The sequence below is a fragment of the Nyctereutes procyonoides genome, unplaced genomic scaffold (genome assembly GCF_905146905.1).
Source record: "Nyctereutes procyonoides isolate TBG_1078 unplaced genomic scaffold, NYPRO_anot_genome, whole genome shotgun sequence".
In the NCBI taxonomy this organism is placed as follows: domain Eukaryota; kingdom Metazoa; phylum Chordata; class Mammalia; order Carnivora; family Canidae; genus Nyctereutes; species Nyctereutes procyonoides.
This window is the reverse complement of record NW_026575044.1, coordinates 36889818-36906034: the sequence shown is the minus strand read 5'-3', so window position 1 is coordinate 36906034 and position 16217 is coordinate 36889818. Positions and strand designations below refer to the sequence as shown.

General features: G+C 39.9%; 1 protein-coding gene across 2 annotated transcripts; it reads left to right on the top strand.

Moving 5' to 3' along the window:
• Window positions 1-1571: 1571 nt before the first annotated feature.
• HRH4 (histamine receptor H4) lies at window positions 1572-15759 on the top strand. 2 transcript variants are annotated; one of them, XM_055324262.1, is made up of 3 exons: window positions 1572-1764; window positions 8148-8311; window positions 13738-15759. In XM_055324262.1, exons 1-3 carry the CDS (start codon window positions 1572-1574, stop codon window positions 14569-14571), a joined length of 1191 nt encoding a protein of 396 aa, XP_055180237.1. In that variant the 3' UTR covers window positions 14572-15759. The 2 variants fall into 2 exon arrangements, with proteins under 2 accessions (XP_055180237.1, XP_055180238.1); XM_055324263.1 differs by lacking the exon at window positions 8148-8311 and having other exon boundaries at window positions 13838-15759.
• The last annotated feature ends 458 nt before the right edge of the window (window positions 15760-16217 follow it).

Genomic DNA, 16217 nt, shown 5'->3' with positions numbered 1-16217 from the left:
AAATAAATTCAAATAGAGTACCTAAAATGGAATTCTGAGCTACACATCTACCAAGTCTGTGGTTGAGTTGGCTCAACACAAGGTAAGAGAATGAAATGTAGCGCAATATGATTTGTCATTATTATTTTTCCCAAATGTTACCTACCTGGCAGTCCACTTCTGTGAAGGCAATTCCCCACAACCTAAGGCACAAGGCAAGATCTCTAAGTCTGTTAGATTGCTTTCTCTTCCCACATGAAATTACAAAAAATAGAATTAAGAATTCTGGAATTAAGAAATTACATTAAACTAGTGCTGCATTGCTTTTTTAACAGAAAGGCCTTCTAAGTTGACTAGGCATAAAAACTGGCTAGTTTTGAAAGGGACTTTGTAATTGTGGAAGAACATACAAATTCCTAATACCTCTTGTTAGTGAATTAATAGTGAGTGAATGTAAAGAAGAATAAAGATTAAGGAGAGTGACAAATGGGAAAAAATCATTCAGATTTTTTTAAAGACTTTATTTATTCATAGAGACAGAGAGAGAGAGAGAGAGAGAAAGAGAAAGAGAGAGAGAGAGAGGCAGAGGGAGAAGCGGGCTCCATACAGGGAGCCCGATGTGGGACTCGATCCCGAGTTTCCAGGATCATGCCCCGGGCTGCAGGCAGTGCTAAACCGCTGTGCCACTGGGGCTGCCCCTCATTCAGGTTTTTAAAAAAGGTCATGATCATTAATTTTCATGACATGAATGAAAAATAATCAAATCAACCTTAAGTCAAATCTCTCTATGTAATATGTATTTTATTTTTATCAGCTACATTTTAAAGAAATTATAAGCACCATCTTACACACAAGACTTCCAGCTTATGTGCAGTTAAAAACTATGTATTACATAGCAGCTTGCAGCAGAGTCCTATCTGGTACTCCCTGACTCTGCACTTCATCTCCCCATTGCAAGTAATCTGCTGGGGGCTCCTCCTGGATGTCCCCTCTCTGCTCTGTGCCCTGGAAACTCACAAAAGACAGTAAGCAGGGGCAGCTGCACAGCTGATCTCATTTTCTCCCCTTTTCTCAGGGATCACTGTCCTTCATTGCCTGATGTCCGGTGCTCTGACAACCATTGTTTCATATATTCTGCTCAGTTTTTTGGTTCTGTCAGATGGGATGGTGAATTCAGCCCCCAGTATCCCATCATGATCAGAAAAGAATCTTTAACTAGATCTATACCAGTTCAAAAAATAAGTTTCATTGGAGCCCAATTTCTTATCTATTTACTGAATCGATTATATTTCACATATATTATGTAATATTGCTCTATTAAGGGGAGGTAGTTAAATCACATTCAAATGTTTACACTAAAACATTTCACTATCTTTTGGAAACTACTTTTTCAGTGTCAGTTAAAGGGAAACTGTTATCACAAGATTGCTTTATCAAGAATCAGGAAGTACAATGAGATCAGCATTAGATCTTGAAAAATAGTGTTATGAGTAGGAGACTATATATATTAGGTACCTGACTGGAAAACATACTTGCCAGAATTGTCTTCCTGGATTAATTTGCTCTATTGAGCTTCTTCATCATTTGATGTGATGTCAGCTACTAATGGAACAATTACTTTACCACTAAGTACTCGCATTACTCTAGCATTTTTAATGAGCTTACTAGCTTTCGCTATAATGCTAGGAAATGCTGTGGTTATTCTAGCTTTTGTGGTGGACAAAAAGCTTAGACATCGAAGTAACTACTTTTTCCTTAATTTGGCCATTGCTGACTTCTTCGTTGGTAAGTTTCATGTCTTTATTTCAGATAATCTTTTCCAATTATAACTTCTTTCTAAAACCTTTAAATTAGCTTTTTTTTCTTTTTAAAGATTTTATTTATTATTCATGAGAGACACAGTCAGAGAGAGAGGCAGAGACACAGGCAAAGGGAGAAGCAAGCTCCATGTAGGGAGCCTGATGTGGGACTTGATCCCAGGTCTCCAGGACCACACCCTGGGTTGAAGGTGGCACTAAACCACTGAGCCACCCGGGCTGCCCTAAATTAGCTTTTAAAAAAAATAAACTTCTGTTATTTCAAGGGACTGTATAGAATTGGGGATGTTAATAAAAAAAGTTTAAGGATTAAAATTCTGAGGAAACTATATGCCACTTTAGGGGAATAGTATGTATGTGTAAATCAGGTTTGTAGGAGAATTTTCCTTGACAAAATTTATTTTCTTTTTATAGAATGAAAATAAGTCCAGAATAGTTCTAAAATTGCTTTAGTCTAAGATTTATTTGTTTCTGGAGCTATTTTCCTTGTATATTTAGGTTTATAAGTATATGTAGAAATGTCAGCTGATGGTATTGCTTTATAGGAGCTTCTAGTATAATTTAACTTGTCGTGTCTATAGCTACATAAATGCTTTAATTTATTTTACAGTGAGAAAAAAACCCTCATAAAATACTTACTTCGTTGCCTGGAACATAGGGTTACTCAACAAATGTTAATCCTCTTTTGATTTCTCTACAGATAGATGACAACTCAAACTAAGAAAGATCACAAATGATAGTAGATTACCTACCATGTGTAAGGACTGTTAAGTACTCAAGTATGATTAGATAATGACATATACAGAAGACTAAGTTAATTTCTTTCTTTGGTAAGGTTTCAATGTAGGAGAGTGGATAAGAGAATCTCACAAGTGACTGCAACAGTATAGAGTATGATACGAGAACCACAGGGACCCACCAAGTGCTATGGGCACTCAGAGGAGGGAGAAAGCACATATGGTTAGTGGGTAGAAGCATCTGAAATGAACTTCAGAGGATGGGTAGAATTTCCATAGGCAGAGATGGAGAGGAGTATTCTAAGAATCAGCAAAGACATGCTGGTAGAAAATCATCGTGTCCATCTTCCTAAGTGTGAGCTCCAGACAGGCTGTATGGGATCAATAAGGGATGAAGCTGGAGTAGTTGGAATCTATATAATGAAGGCCCTTGAATACTAGTGTGTCTGGACTGGAGGTTTTTCAACAGAAAATGTGAAGATCTGGATTTTTAAAGCAGAAGAGTGATCGGATGGATTGAGGCTTTACCTTGGAGGCATTAGCAGAGATGTGGCAGGTGGCAGAAGCCAGAGCAGGTGGCAGCTTGGCTTCGGAGACATTCCTGCAGCAATCTAGGCACAAGTCATATGATGAGGTTCTGAGCGACTGTGGGGAGGGTGGAAAGGAAGTTGGGGAGGCAGAGCTGCAAGGGCGGGGTTGGGCAGGAGATAAAGATTAAGTTCTAAGAACAAGAAAAGTATGGCATTATTTATAGGAATAGGGGGCATTTGGGAGGGCAGCTAATGCTTCTGATAAACGTCCTGGAGAAAACTTCTAGCTTGGAGAGATGGATGTGGAGTCACAGCATAGAAGGATCACAGATGAAGATGGTGAACCACATAGAAGTATTGGAAAAAAGCAAAAATCTCCCCATTTCTCTCCTCAATTCTGCCCCTTCAGGTAACCCACATTAACAACTTGAGGTAGATCCTTCCATATCATTTTCTATAATCACAGACACATGTATAACTATATGATTATATTTAATGTGAAGAGAATATTCGCTATAAATATACTTCTCCCTCTTTGCCTTCTTCACAGAATTGTACAGCTTTTAGATAATACCTAACACTTCAAGTTGATTATGTATTTTGACTAACTCAAACGGAGTGGCAGTAGTGAGAGATGGGGTAAAACTATACCCAACCACAAGAGCCTGAGGTCTGAAGCTTTTGAACAAAGATGGTACTAGATAAGCACAGAGGGTTTCCTGGTATGGCTCAATGGAAGCATCAGGGCAGCCCCACCACCATGTGCTTGGACACCAAACATAAAGATGTGGTTTGTCTTAGGGAAATATCCCTGCTGGTGTAGTTATTCAACACTCCTGAGGGTCTCCCTCCATTGGCAGGTGGATGGGAAAAGGAATGGCTTTGCAGCTGATGACAGCAGACACAAGCCAGAATCTTTGTTAATCTGCCAGTCTCCTCCTTGATATTTCCCTTTCCCCCTACCAGCTTCATCCAGAGGCCCACTTATTTAACAGTATTTGCCATGATGGTATAAGAAATTAGGACAGCCTCTGAGAACTTTCTCTAACAAGATTGGAGTTTGAGAGTTTGGTGTTGGGGCTGTTCTTTGTCCTTAGTCATGCTTAGCAGTGGGCTTTTTGGCTCTGAGCCTATGGGCTCATGATGGTGGTGCTGGGCCAGGGGAGAACTCAGGAGAACTTTCCTGCAGTTGTAAGGCAGAAATTCTTAGTTCTTTTGGTCAAGAGACCTTGATCTCCAGAACCACGTGGTGACAGCCTGGAGTATTGCATGTGCTAGGTATTGTGGGCTTTGGCCGAATGCCCTCTTCTCACAGGTTTCAGAACTGGCCTCTAATCGAAAATCTAAATTTGGGGCACTTGAGTAACTTTCCAGGCTGAATGTAATGTTTAGCAAAGATTTATTGAGAAGAAATTCCAGTACCAGCTACATTGATATAAATATATCTCATCTGCACACTCTTCCAGAAAAAAAAATACTATATAAGCAGATATCTATAAAATTGGTATCACATGACTATGTTTCCATCTATGGGTTCCTTCTTCACATCTACACGTGTGTGGGCACCTAGGGCCTACACGACCATGTGACAGATGGCCAGGCAGGATCTGCAAGGACAGAGATGGTTGGGGCCAACAGAATCTGAACTGTGTTTTACGAGGTCAGGGTTTATCTTTCGTCCCTTCATGCCTCAGTTCAGGACTCTTCTCTGTTGGTTAGCTTGGGCTGCCACAACCAAATGCCTGTCTGAGTGATTTAACAGCAATCGACTTTCTCATGGTTCTGGAGGCTGAGAAGTCCCAGAACAAAGTGCCAGCAGATTTGGTTCCTGGTGAGGGCTCTCTTCCTGATTTGCAGGCAGCTGCCTTCTCCATATGTTCTCATGTGGCCTTTCCTTTGAGTGTGCATGGAGAGAGCGAGCAAGTAAGCTCTCTGGTGTTTCTTCTTATAAGGATACAAATGCTGTTGGATTAGGGCTCCATCCTTATGACTCCTTTAACTTTACCTCCTTGTAGGCCCTATCTCCAAATGCAGCCACCCTGAGGGGTAGGGCTTCAACATGTGAATTTTGCGGGGACACAAATATTCAGTCCATAATACTCTCTATGCACTCACCATTGTCCACACATTCCCCTATTGGCCCAAAGAATTCACTGGGGTTTTTAGCTCCCTCCAACTTTTGATTGTCATTTTCTCATGGAAATTGTAGCTTCTTACCTGGTTTTGGAAAGAAGGGACAATGCCAGATAGTGGCAATTTTCAAGCAAATTGGGCTTCCCCATGCTCATTATCCAATGCTGGCTTATTTTGAAGTAGGCACTCTCTGAGGTACTGGGGGTATAACAGTGAAAATAGGGACAAAAACTCCCTGTCCTCATGGTGCTTCTATTTCTACTGGGCTGCTGGTGGTGGTGAGACATATAATAAATATAAATAAGTGAATAAAATTACATAGCATTTTAGAGGGTGGTCATTGTTAGTGTGAAAAACAGTAGGGAAGAGGGAGAGAAAGGGTGCTGGAGATGGAGTTTGCCATTTAAATGCCAGGGGTGGGGCTCACTGGTTAGGACACATCAGAGTGAATAAGAAGGAGCTCTAAAGGAAGAGCATTTCCTGCTGGGGCAAGTGCAAGGATCTGAGGGGTGAGTGTGATTGTATCTGAGGCAGGAGGATCTGGAGTGGAGGGAGTGAGGGGCAGAGGGAGTAGCAGGAGGTTAGACAGAAAGGCGGGGAGCAGGCTGGGGTGAGCAAATGGCCTGAGGTTTCACAGGGCTTTTCTTCTCATTCTTCTTTTTTCTGCTCTGCTCTCCTTCTTCCTTCACTTCCTTGTTTTTATTTTTTCACTGCCTTCTCTTAATATAGTTTGTTTTCCCTCACTTCCAACCCCCTAACCCCCTTAAACTGTCATGCTAAAGGTACATTGCTTTTTTCAAGAAACTGACTCTTAGTTTTGCTTATCAAGTCAATCTGACTCAGAAGCATGATTCCAGAGTGGCAGTTATAGAAACACTTCAGAGTGGGCGTATCCTAGAAATAGCTATGATTCAGTTTTTGAAACTGCTTTGGAATTAGCCACAAACATTGCCATCACTCAACAAGACGGAGGATCTAAGCATGACATTTGTGCCAAAATATCATGTAGAACATGAGGTGACAGCAGGGTTTTATTAAAGCCAGAGGATTGGCTATTTGAAACTGCTGTCTCAAGCAGCTCCTGAAGTTTTGAACACACCCAAACACACCCTTCCTCTTTCATCTAATTCAGAAAATGTGTGGACAAGATTACTGAACTCACACCCTCTCTTTAACATTGAAAGAGACAGTGTGTCTGTAATGCAAATGATTATTGGCCACTGTACTTTTTGTCATTCTGTGGAGGAAATAAGCATGTGTGTGTGGAAAATACTCAAGTTGGGAATATTGGAAGCCACAACTCTGGACCAAAATAGGATACATATCTCTGTTTTGAAGATACTTTGATTTATCTCAGGTGATTTATCTTAGGTACTTTGATTTATCTCATTTACCTATTTTATACCATAGGTGTGTGTATGCATGCATGCACACGCCCCTTTGAGATGGAAGGCCCCATAAATAAGATTGGTTATCATTAAAAATATAATCGAAGCATGAAACAAGCAGGCAAATTGAACTACATATAAGAACTGACCACAAAACTCTTCCATCTCGATGATGCTTTGTCTCTCATCTTTGTATGTGAACTTAGGTACAGAAAACTAAATTCTGCATTCCCTTTCACTGGTGCTGAAACCACACCATTATATCCTCATGTCATCTGGTTTTGGGAGAATGCAGGGTTTCCTTCATCCTTCTCCTTTCTTTTGCCTTTACTATTGTTATTCTTCATCGGTTAATTTGATTTTCAAATGAAAATAGGACATCTTGCCAAGTGCCTGATAAAATATGAAGTTTCTCACTGAGCTTCCTTCCTCTTAATAGATTATATTCTTAGTGAGTAGTGTCACTTGTCTGAAATGTCATCACAATGAAAAATTCCAACAAAGCTAAAGGAAAGGGAGCCCAGTTTAGTCATTTTTCATAATTAAGAAATTTCTGTGCAGAGCTGAACCACTTACATATTTGTTCACTCAGTGAAGTGCAGTGGTTAAAGTTGGGAGTTCTGAAATCACACTGCTTGGCTTCAAAGCCAATCTTCTGTTTACTAGTGGAGTGGACCTTGGGCAATTATGTCTTCATCTTGAGCTATTAGTTCTTTATCAGCGACGTCACCATGGTTTCTACCTCAGATAGTTTCTATGAACATTAAATGAGATGATATATGCAGCAGACATAGCATGATGTCTGGCATATGGTAACTGCACAATACATATCAGCTATTATTAACTTATTTAAGTTAAATGTATCAGCCATTGGTCAGCTCTCAATGTTGTGAAAAACGCAAAGATCAATTTACAACTGAGGTCCCATCTCTCAGGAGAAGTACATGAAAAGATGACAGAGATCCAAAATAGAATGTATTTGTACATGAGAGAGGGAGCGAAGAGCAAAGTGCCAGCACAGTGCAGGTGACAGAGGGGTTACTTCTGGCAAGGAAGTTCTGAGAAAGATGACAAGGAGGTAGTCATTTTTGTGAACTGAATGAAGAATGAGATGGAAGTAAATAGACTTTTCAGTAGAAGAGAGGAAGATATTCTAGGAAGAAATAGTGCTGTTGCCAAAGGACATGTGAAACTGTGGGCTGTGTTTGGGGGAAGGCTGGCCCATTCTGTCTGGGTTGGATCATGAACATAAAGATGACTCGTGCTGTATATGGCTGGAGATGCAGATTGAGACCTGAGCTTAATTTGGAAAGTAATAAGGAAACGTATGATATTTATAACAGCCATTGCAAAAATAGTATTTAAGAAAGAGAATAGTATTTAAGGAATGTGTAGGTAACCAGTCTTGAGTTTGTTAATGAAACACCATGAATTTCTAAATTATAATCAAGACAGTTTTAGTCAGTTCAGGTATGTCATTGTGTTGTATGCCTATGCCTCTTTGTATTCATTGATACATGCTTTTTTTTTGTTTTTTTTTTTGCCTTATTTTTCCTTGTACAGGTATGATCTCCATTCCTTTGTACATCCCTCATACTCTGTTTGATTGGGACTTTGGAAATAAACTCTGTGCATTTTGGCTCATTGTCGACTATCTTTTGTGTACAGCATCGGTGTATAACATTGTTCTCATCAGCTATGATCGATACCAGTCAGTCTCGAATGCTGTAAGTGAAAACATTAATTTACCTTCTTTAGAAGATTATGTACTTACACATTTTGGGTCCAAAAGGAAAACCTTTTTGCGTGTAGTTTTTTTGTTTAGTTGGCAAACCTTTGAGGATCCTGATAATCCTTCTGTTATTTGGCACTAAGTTTTCATTGGCCCTTAGAGAACAATTTCTGTGTGTGATTTGGCTAAGTCATTCACTCCTTTATATACCAGTCAAGTGGAAAGACATAAAAAAAAAGAATCCAAGGCAAGTTTTCAGAAGTGGTAGACTGAGTCCACAGTAGATTGGATATACATGAGAGTCACAGTAGGCTTATCAGTTCCATTGCTTACACAAACTAAGGCATGAAGATTTTCCTCAGGTGGAACCTGGTGGGCAAGCAGAAAGATGCCCAGACCTTTTTTTTTTTTTTTTAAAGATTTTATTTGCTCATTCATGAGAGACACACAGAGAGAGGTAGAGACACAGGCAGAGGGATAAGCGGAGTCCCTGTGAGGAGCCCCATGTGAGACTTGATCCCGGGACCCTGGGATCACAACCTGAGCCAAAGGCAGATGCGCAACCACTGAGCCACCCAGGCATCCCGATGCCCAGACTTTTGAATGTCATGAGAAAATAGCCAAAGGAAAAAAGAATATACAGAGAAGCTATAGGTCAGACAGTGGGACCAGCCTGGAAGATCAAGTCCCAAAGCCTGTGTAGGATCCATGCCAAGAAAGTCTGAAATGATGTAAGATTTGGAATAGCAAATGCTAAATTTATCAGCAATAGAACAAGGGGAAATACAAGGCAGATGCAAGTAAAGACAGAGGGTGACAGGAGTATAGCAATACAGACCAGTAATGTGAAGTCTTTGAGACCTAGATAGGAAACCTCCTTCACTCCCCTCAAATCTTTAGGGGATACTACTGTGTGATTTTGCTAAGTGCTGGGATAAGTCTCCACTTTTGAGGAGCACAACAGGCTAATGTGGAGAAAGATCTAAAAACAGATGGGTTCGGTAGAGTAGACTAAGTGCCATGTTGGAAGTATTGGGAGGACAGTGACAGCTCTGACATGGGAGGGCTGCACAGCTTGGAGCAGACAAAGGTATATTGCATAAGGCAAGGATCAAGTGCAGTAACAAAGATGAGACTCAAACAAGATCGAAATTTCTTTTTCTCTCACAGAACATTCCAGGAAAGCCTCTGCTCAGAAAATCATCTAGGAACCTAAGCTAACAGGGTGGCTCTGCACCCTCTAGGGCAGGGGTCAGCAAACTTTTGTTATAAAGGAACCTACGGTCTCTGTTGCAACTGCTCAAATCTACCATTATGGCACAAAAACAGCCATACATAATATGTTAAAAAATAAAAGGGAATGATTCATTCATTCTGTTCCAATGAAAATTGATCTAAACAGGTGGTGGGCCACATTTGTTTCATAGACACTAGTTCACTAATCCCTGCTCTAGGTCATTATTCTGCTCTTGACCATTATTCTCTATGGTCAAAGTCAGGTTGCTGTCACTCCAGGTTCTAGAAAGGATGAGCAAAGGGCAGAAGTCCAGGGTAAGGGATTTTCTTTTAACCAAGTGGTGCAGAATCATATAATCATTTCCACTCACATTTTATTGGTGACATTTAGTCATATGGTCTCACATCTCATTGCAAGAAAAGCTGGGAAATGTGGTCTCTAGCTGAGCTGCCATATTGTCAGGAAGAAGAGGAGAATGAATGTGTTGGTCCAGACACTTGGCATCAGGTACTTCATGGCCCACTGCAATTTGTAGCACACAAACTCTGGAGAGAGTACAGATTAGCTTGGATGAGCAATTCAGATGCCTCTAAGCTCATGGTTTTCTAATTGCAGGTTGTGATCCACATGGTTTTCCATTGCAGGCTGTTGAGTTATGAAGTCAGTTCATGGGTTGTGGCAGCTTTTTTTTTTTTTTAAAGAAAAAATAGAGAAAAAAACCCATAGTAAAACAGAACTAAAAAATAGAGTATAAAATATCAGAGTATCTTTTACATAATAAATGTAGGTATTATTTTATGAGTACTTCTGCCTGTGCACTTAGTTATGATATAAAATGTATTTCTTAAAAAAATAAAATAATATAATGTATTTCTTAGTTTGAGTCCATCAGAATGTTCAAAAGTGCTTTAATTCATAATATTTCTGATTTATACTTAAACATTTCCCTTTTTTTCTGAGTTAATATTTCTTTTTAGTCTTCGCAGGATGTTCCTAGTTAATGTTCACTAGGACATCCCTTTGCTGGATGTTCAAGCTCTTGAGTCTATCTTGGGTTTGTGCAAAGGCAAGGGACACTTTGTACAGTTAGGACAAGTGTTAGAAGTCACAGAGACATGAGGACTGAGGTATAGAGAGAAAATGAGTGGGTTTGTTTCCTAGTCTTGCCTTGAGGAATCCCCCTGGCCATGTAGGTTCTAATTGGATGAGGCCTGGGTCTGCCGGATGTAAGATCTTCAGTACATAGCACAGAGTCAAGCGTGTAACAAGAGCTCCACATACCAGTGCATGGATGTTTGCAAGGGATACACAGGTAGCTCTTGTATCTCTGTTGACTAATAGTTCAAATATAGCCATGTGAGCCAGGAAGCCCTCAAAGACCACTGGAGCTCATAGGAAGTAGTTATGGGGAAGCTGAGTTCTTGTTGTAGTTCAAAGTGGAGGAGAAAATATGGGAAGGCAGGTTGTGGGCTAGGCCTGAGAAGTGGAAATCTGACAATAATTCAGAAAAGGAAGGCCCAGTGCAGATGGCAGTGCATGACTACAGTGCTCAGACACATTTTCTGGAGGGGCAGATTTCTGTGTGGCTGAAACAAGAGTGGATGCAGAAAAGTAGAACAGTGTAGTTGGAAGGAGTGGGGATTAAAATGCATGTAGAATTAAGATTGTAAGTGGAGAGTATTTATTTATTTACTTATTTTTTTACCTGCAGATGAAGAAGGAAGCTTAACAGTAAAATCAAGACCATGAAAATATTGTTGCTGGGGGCTGGCTAGTTTCCTAGGACTGCTGTAATCAAGTATTGCACACTGGATGGCTTAAGACCATAGACATTTATTCTCCGGAATACATTTAATGTTTGGAGACCTGAAGTCCAAAATCAAAGTGTAGGCAGGGCAATGCTCTCTCTGCGGCTGGTTCCATGCCTTTCTCTTAGCTTCTAATATTACCAGCCATCCTTGGCATTCCTTGGCAGTCCTTGGCTCGTATGTGTCACTCCAGTCTCTGCTTCCATTGATACAGTGTTCTCCCTGTGTGTCTGTGCCTTTCTTATAAGGACACTAGTCATATTTGATTAGGGCTCACCCTAATTAAATATGACCTCATCTTAACTTGATTATATCTGCAAAGAGGTCATACACACAGGTACCAGGTCTTAGGACTCCAATGTACCTCTTTGGAGGACACATTTCAACCTGCAACAGGTGTTTAGAATGGCTCTGCAATCTCATCTCATTATTAACACCAGCAAGTTCTGGGGGCTGCTCTGCCTTATAAAAGAAACTTGATTGACAGAATGTTTGGATATCTTATTGGGGTGGGTAGGGAAGCAGGATAAGATGCAATATCCTGAACAATGCACATATTCTGTCATGGGTGAGGACTGGGCCATTGATTGATCTCAGGAAGGCCACTCCAACTGGCTTGGGCCTGGATTCAAGCAATGCTTGAGCTATCTATCAAAAATGCTACCCAGAGATGAAGAGATGGGCATTGTCCTTTCAATTCCCTTGGATGTCCATTATCCCATTTGACCTTATGCATAATAGAAAAGAGATCACTTTCCAGCATATTGCATCACATCATTACAAAGGCTGAACAGAGCAATTAAAAAACTAAATGCAGTTTTATGACCATCTGGGTATTGTTACCATCTTCATAATCATTAGATTTAGTGCAAGAGATATATTAATTAGTGGCATGAGAAGCAGAAGGTAAAAAAGTGTATTGTATATGGGAACTTGTGGTCAGCACCATATGCATTTTAGCTTAGCCTCAGAAATATCAGTAATTTGAAAAAAAAAAAAAACACTTCCCTGCAGTTTTTAAAAATAACTTTTTTTTTTTTTAAGTCTGCTTCTTCTTACCTCCAGTCAATTGGTGAGCCCTTCCCAGCCTGCACAATCCATCAAAGAAAGACAGTGCTGGGCATTGTTGTACCTTTTTAATAGAAATGAGAAAACACACCATAGCATGAAATTTAGAGACTTGTAGAGAAAATAATACATAAGCAATGGTGGAAAGAGAGGCATGTTTCAGTTTCATGGGGGAAATCATTTCCTTTCCCTTGAGTGAGGAAATCAGAGAAATATAGAACATATGAGCTGGAAGGAACTTACTGATCTAAAAAAAGCTTAGGAAGGTTGTTCCAGGTCCCCTTAAAAAAATTCTTGGTTAATGTGTTTATGTGACCTTTCAGATTTCTTATAGAAAATATTTTTAAAGATTTCAGGATCTATCAAAGATCATGGGCCCTGAGAACTGAGAGCAATCCTTACTCATAGAACCTCATTTTCCCTTATAGAAGCCAGTCTTTATGACCAAGCAGACCTAGAGCATTCTTCATCCTTTAAAAAAGATGCCACAGCCATGTCTCTCCTAGTGGCTGGCCACCACAGCTTTGGCACCATTTTTGTCAAGTGGAAATGTTTATAGAAAGAAATGATTTGGTAATGCTCAGTAACATTCTATTATTTCTCCATAGCAGCTTTAGACTTTGTGTGTGTGTGTGGGGGGGGTGTTCATCTCCTTGGGAGTGATGTTAGAATTCTCTTTTTGACACCACCTTGAAGTCTCTGGATAAATTACAGAGTAGATTCTTCCTAAGTATCAGAATCAAAAAAGCCAGTGGCATTCAAACTTGTTTGACTGTGACCGTAGGGGGAAACCATTTGATAGGTGGTTCAGTACATGTGTTTCTCTCTCTCTATGTATATCTACATTCCCAAAGCAAAAGTTTCATCAAACGATACAAACTCATCTAATTGTGAAGCATTCTGACATTGACTGCTCTACTTCATTAAAAGAAAAATTCTGATCATGATCCAGCTGGCAGATTGAGAAACATTGTGAAAAGGGGCACCCAGTTTCAGTTGTTCCACCATTCAGATTAGTATCTGTAGAGTAGGAAACATTGCATTCTTATTTTAGATATTGATCTTAACATTTTCTAGAGGGCCAGAGGTTTAATAGATTCCTTCTGGTAGGTTGCTAAGAAAGTCTGCACCTTGGATCAAGCTCTACTGAACCCTCTGTCCTGGCCCATATCATGTTATCCAGGGCTAGGTAACTTGCATAGCACTGAAACTTCTTGCATAGCACTGAAACTTCTGAGGGCCTATGATATGCCTTATGCAACCAACATATGTTCATTATATTGAAACAATTTATTTGGTCTCTTTTAGGTTTCTTACAGAGCTCAACACACTGGGATGTTGAAGATTGTGTCTCTGATGGTGGCAGTCTGGGTGCTGGCCTTCTTAGTGCATGGGCCAATCATTCTAGTTTCAGAGTCTTGGAAGAATTCCAGTTTCAGAGTCGTGGAGGAGAAGGATTGTGAACCCGGATTCTTTACCAGGTGGTACATCCTCACCATCTCGTCATTCTTTGAATTCCTTGTCCCAGTCTTCTCGGTGGCCTATTTCAACATGTACATATACTGGAGCCTGTGGAAGCGTGGCAATCTCAGTCGGTGGCAAAGCCAGCCCACACTCACTTCTTCTGTCTCTTCCAGTAACTGTGGATCCTTACTTAGGGGTGGACTGTTTTCAAGAACATCTCTTCCCGAACAGAAGGAAACAGCACCATCTGTTCCTTTGAAAAGACATGAAAGAAAGAGCAATGTCTTGCTTTCTTTAAGAGCCCAGATGAATAGCAGTATAATTACTTCCAAAATGGCTTCCCTCACCCATTCTGATTCCCTGTGTCTTCACCAAAGGGAACATATTGAACTGCTTAGAGCCAGGAAATTAGCCAAGTCACTGGCCATTCTCCTAGGTGTTTTTGCCGTTTGCTGGGCTCCCTATTCTTTGTTCACCATCATTCGTTCAATTTACCCACTAGAACAGCGTCCTCAAATAGTTTGGTACGAAATCACATTTTGGCTTCAATGGCTCAATTCCTTTGTCAATCCTTTTTTGTATCCATTGTGTCACAAGCATTTCCAGAAGGCTTTCTTGAAAATATTTCATATGAAAAAGCCATCCATACCATCACAGAATCGGTCAGTGTCCTCTTAAAGATAATTTTATCATTAACAAAAATTTTAGTCTTAATCTCACCTACATGAATTTGATCTGACTTTCATTTTCATTTCTTCCCTTTCCATGCTACCAGGAAAGTCCATAAAATTGTAACACTTGAAAGTTTTTAAAAAAAATTGGAGCCTGGAAGTCAAGGGAAAATTATTCCGGTGAATAATAATAGTACAATTAGAAATAGATGACAATGTTTTTGTAAACTCCTAGCCACAAATGCACTGTACTTTTCAGACTCATTGCCTCTTCCTTAGCTTTAAGATCTTTTTTTTTTAAAGATTTTTTATTTATGTATTCATGAGACACACACACACACACAGAGGCAGAGACAGAGACAGAGACAGGGGAGAAGCAGGCTCCATGCAGGGAGCCTGATGTGGAACTCGATCCCAAGACTCCAGGATCACGCCCTGGGCCAAAAGCAGACAATAAACTGCTGAGCCACCCAGGGATTCCCCAGCTTTTAGATCTCGATACAGCATTGATTGTGAAAGTTAAGAGTTCTTGTTTTCTTTCAACAATCAGTGTTTGCTATAGTCTCCAGTGAATTTCCCTTTTTATTTTATAATGATGAAAACTTGTCAAGTTTTTAAGTCATTTTTTCCTAAAGTATACAATAGGAAAAGGGGCTCTATTGCTTTCTCGCTGAAGGTGGACAACTCTATTATGATCAGTGGGCAGACGTGTTGGGGCTTGAGTTGTCAGAAGCAGGGAGTGAGGCTGTGCCCAGACGGAAAAGTGGAAGGTATGTGTACTTCTGGACTCTATTTATGTTCCTGATCCCAGAAAAGAAGGAAATGTGGGGTGGGAAGGGCAGGTAACTGCAGCTCTCAAAGGTCCTCAGTGCAGTTATTTGGGAGGCTCAGTGATTACTGGTTGAGAGAGTAAGGGGCAGACAAGATTACCATCTGGTTGAAAGGACAGCTTTCCTTTTTTTCCTTCCTGCCCTCTTCTTCCAACTTCCATGTTGGCTAAAACCTCTGTGAGAAAATATGGAAGAAAGAGAAAGGCTAAGAGATAACAAAAAAGATCATGTGATTAAACCTGAGGTACCTGGTATAACATTCACAGAACTACTGGGTGTCAGTAATTATTAATAAAATATACCTTCTGTATTTATTTGATGTCTTTAGTATATGTGCAGAGCTCAAGTGATTCCTTTATATGCAGTTTGTGTTGATTATATTCTGCCGATGAGTCACATTTTCTTAGTCTGGTGACATTTCATTCTTTTTGTCATTATTAATTTTTCTTCTTCTTCCCCTCCTCCACTTGCTTCTCCTCCTTCTTGTGTTCTTTGCCTGCTTTGTCATAACATTGCATTTGGATTTCATGGTTAATTTCATCTCTCACATAAGGTTTTATTAGTGTTTCTTTTGTAAGTTCTCAGAATTCCTATATGGTTTAATCATTTTCATATTTTTTGGACCTTTGAAACCTTGGTTAATTTCAAACACTAAAATGTGAAAATCCTGTAAGTACATTAATGATTAGATATGCCCATAATTTTTATATATACTTATGCCTTGCATGAAGTCTAAAATAGGAGATACACATTGAACATTTAATAGTAATCTTGAAAATTTGAGAAATAAACCCTTGTAAATATGCAGATTTTTATAAAGTTG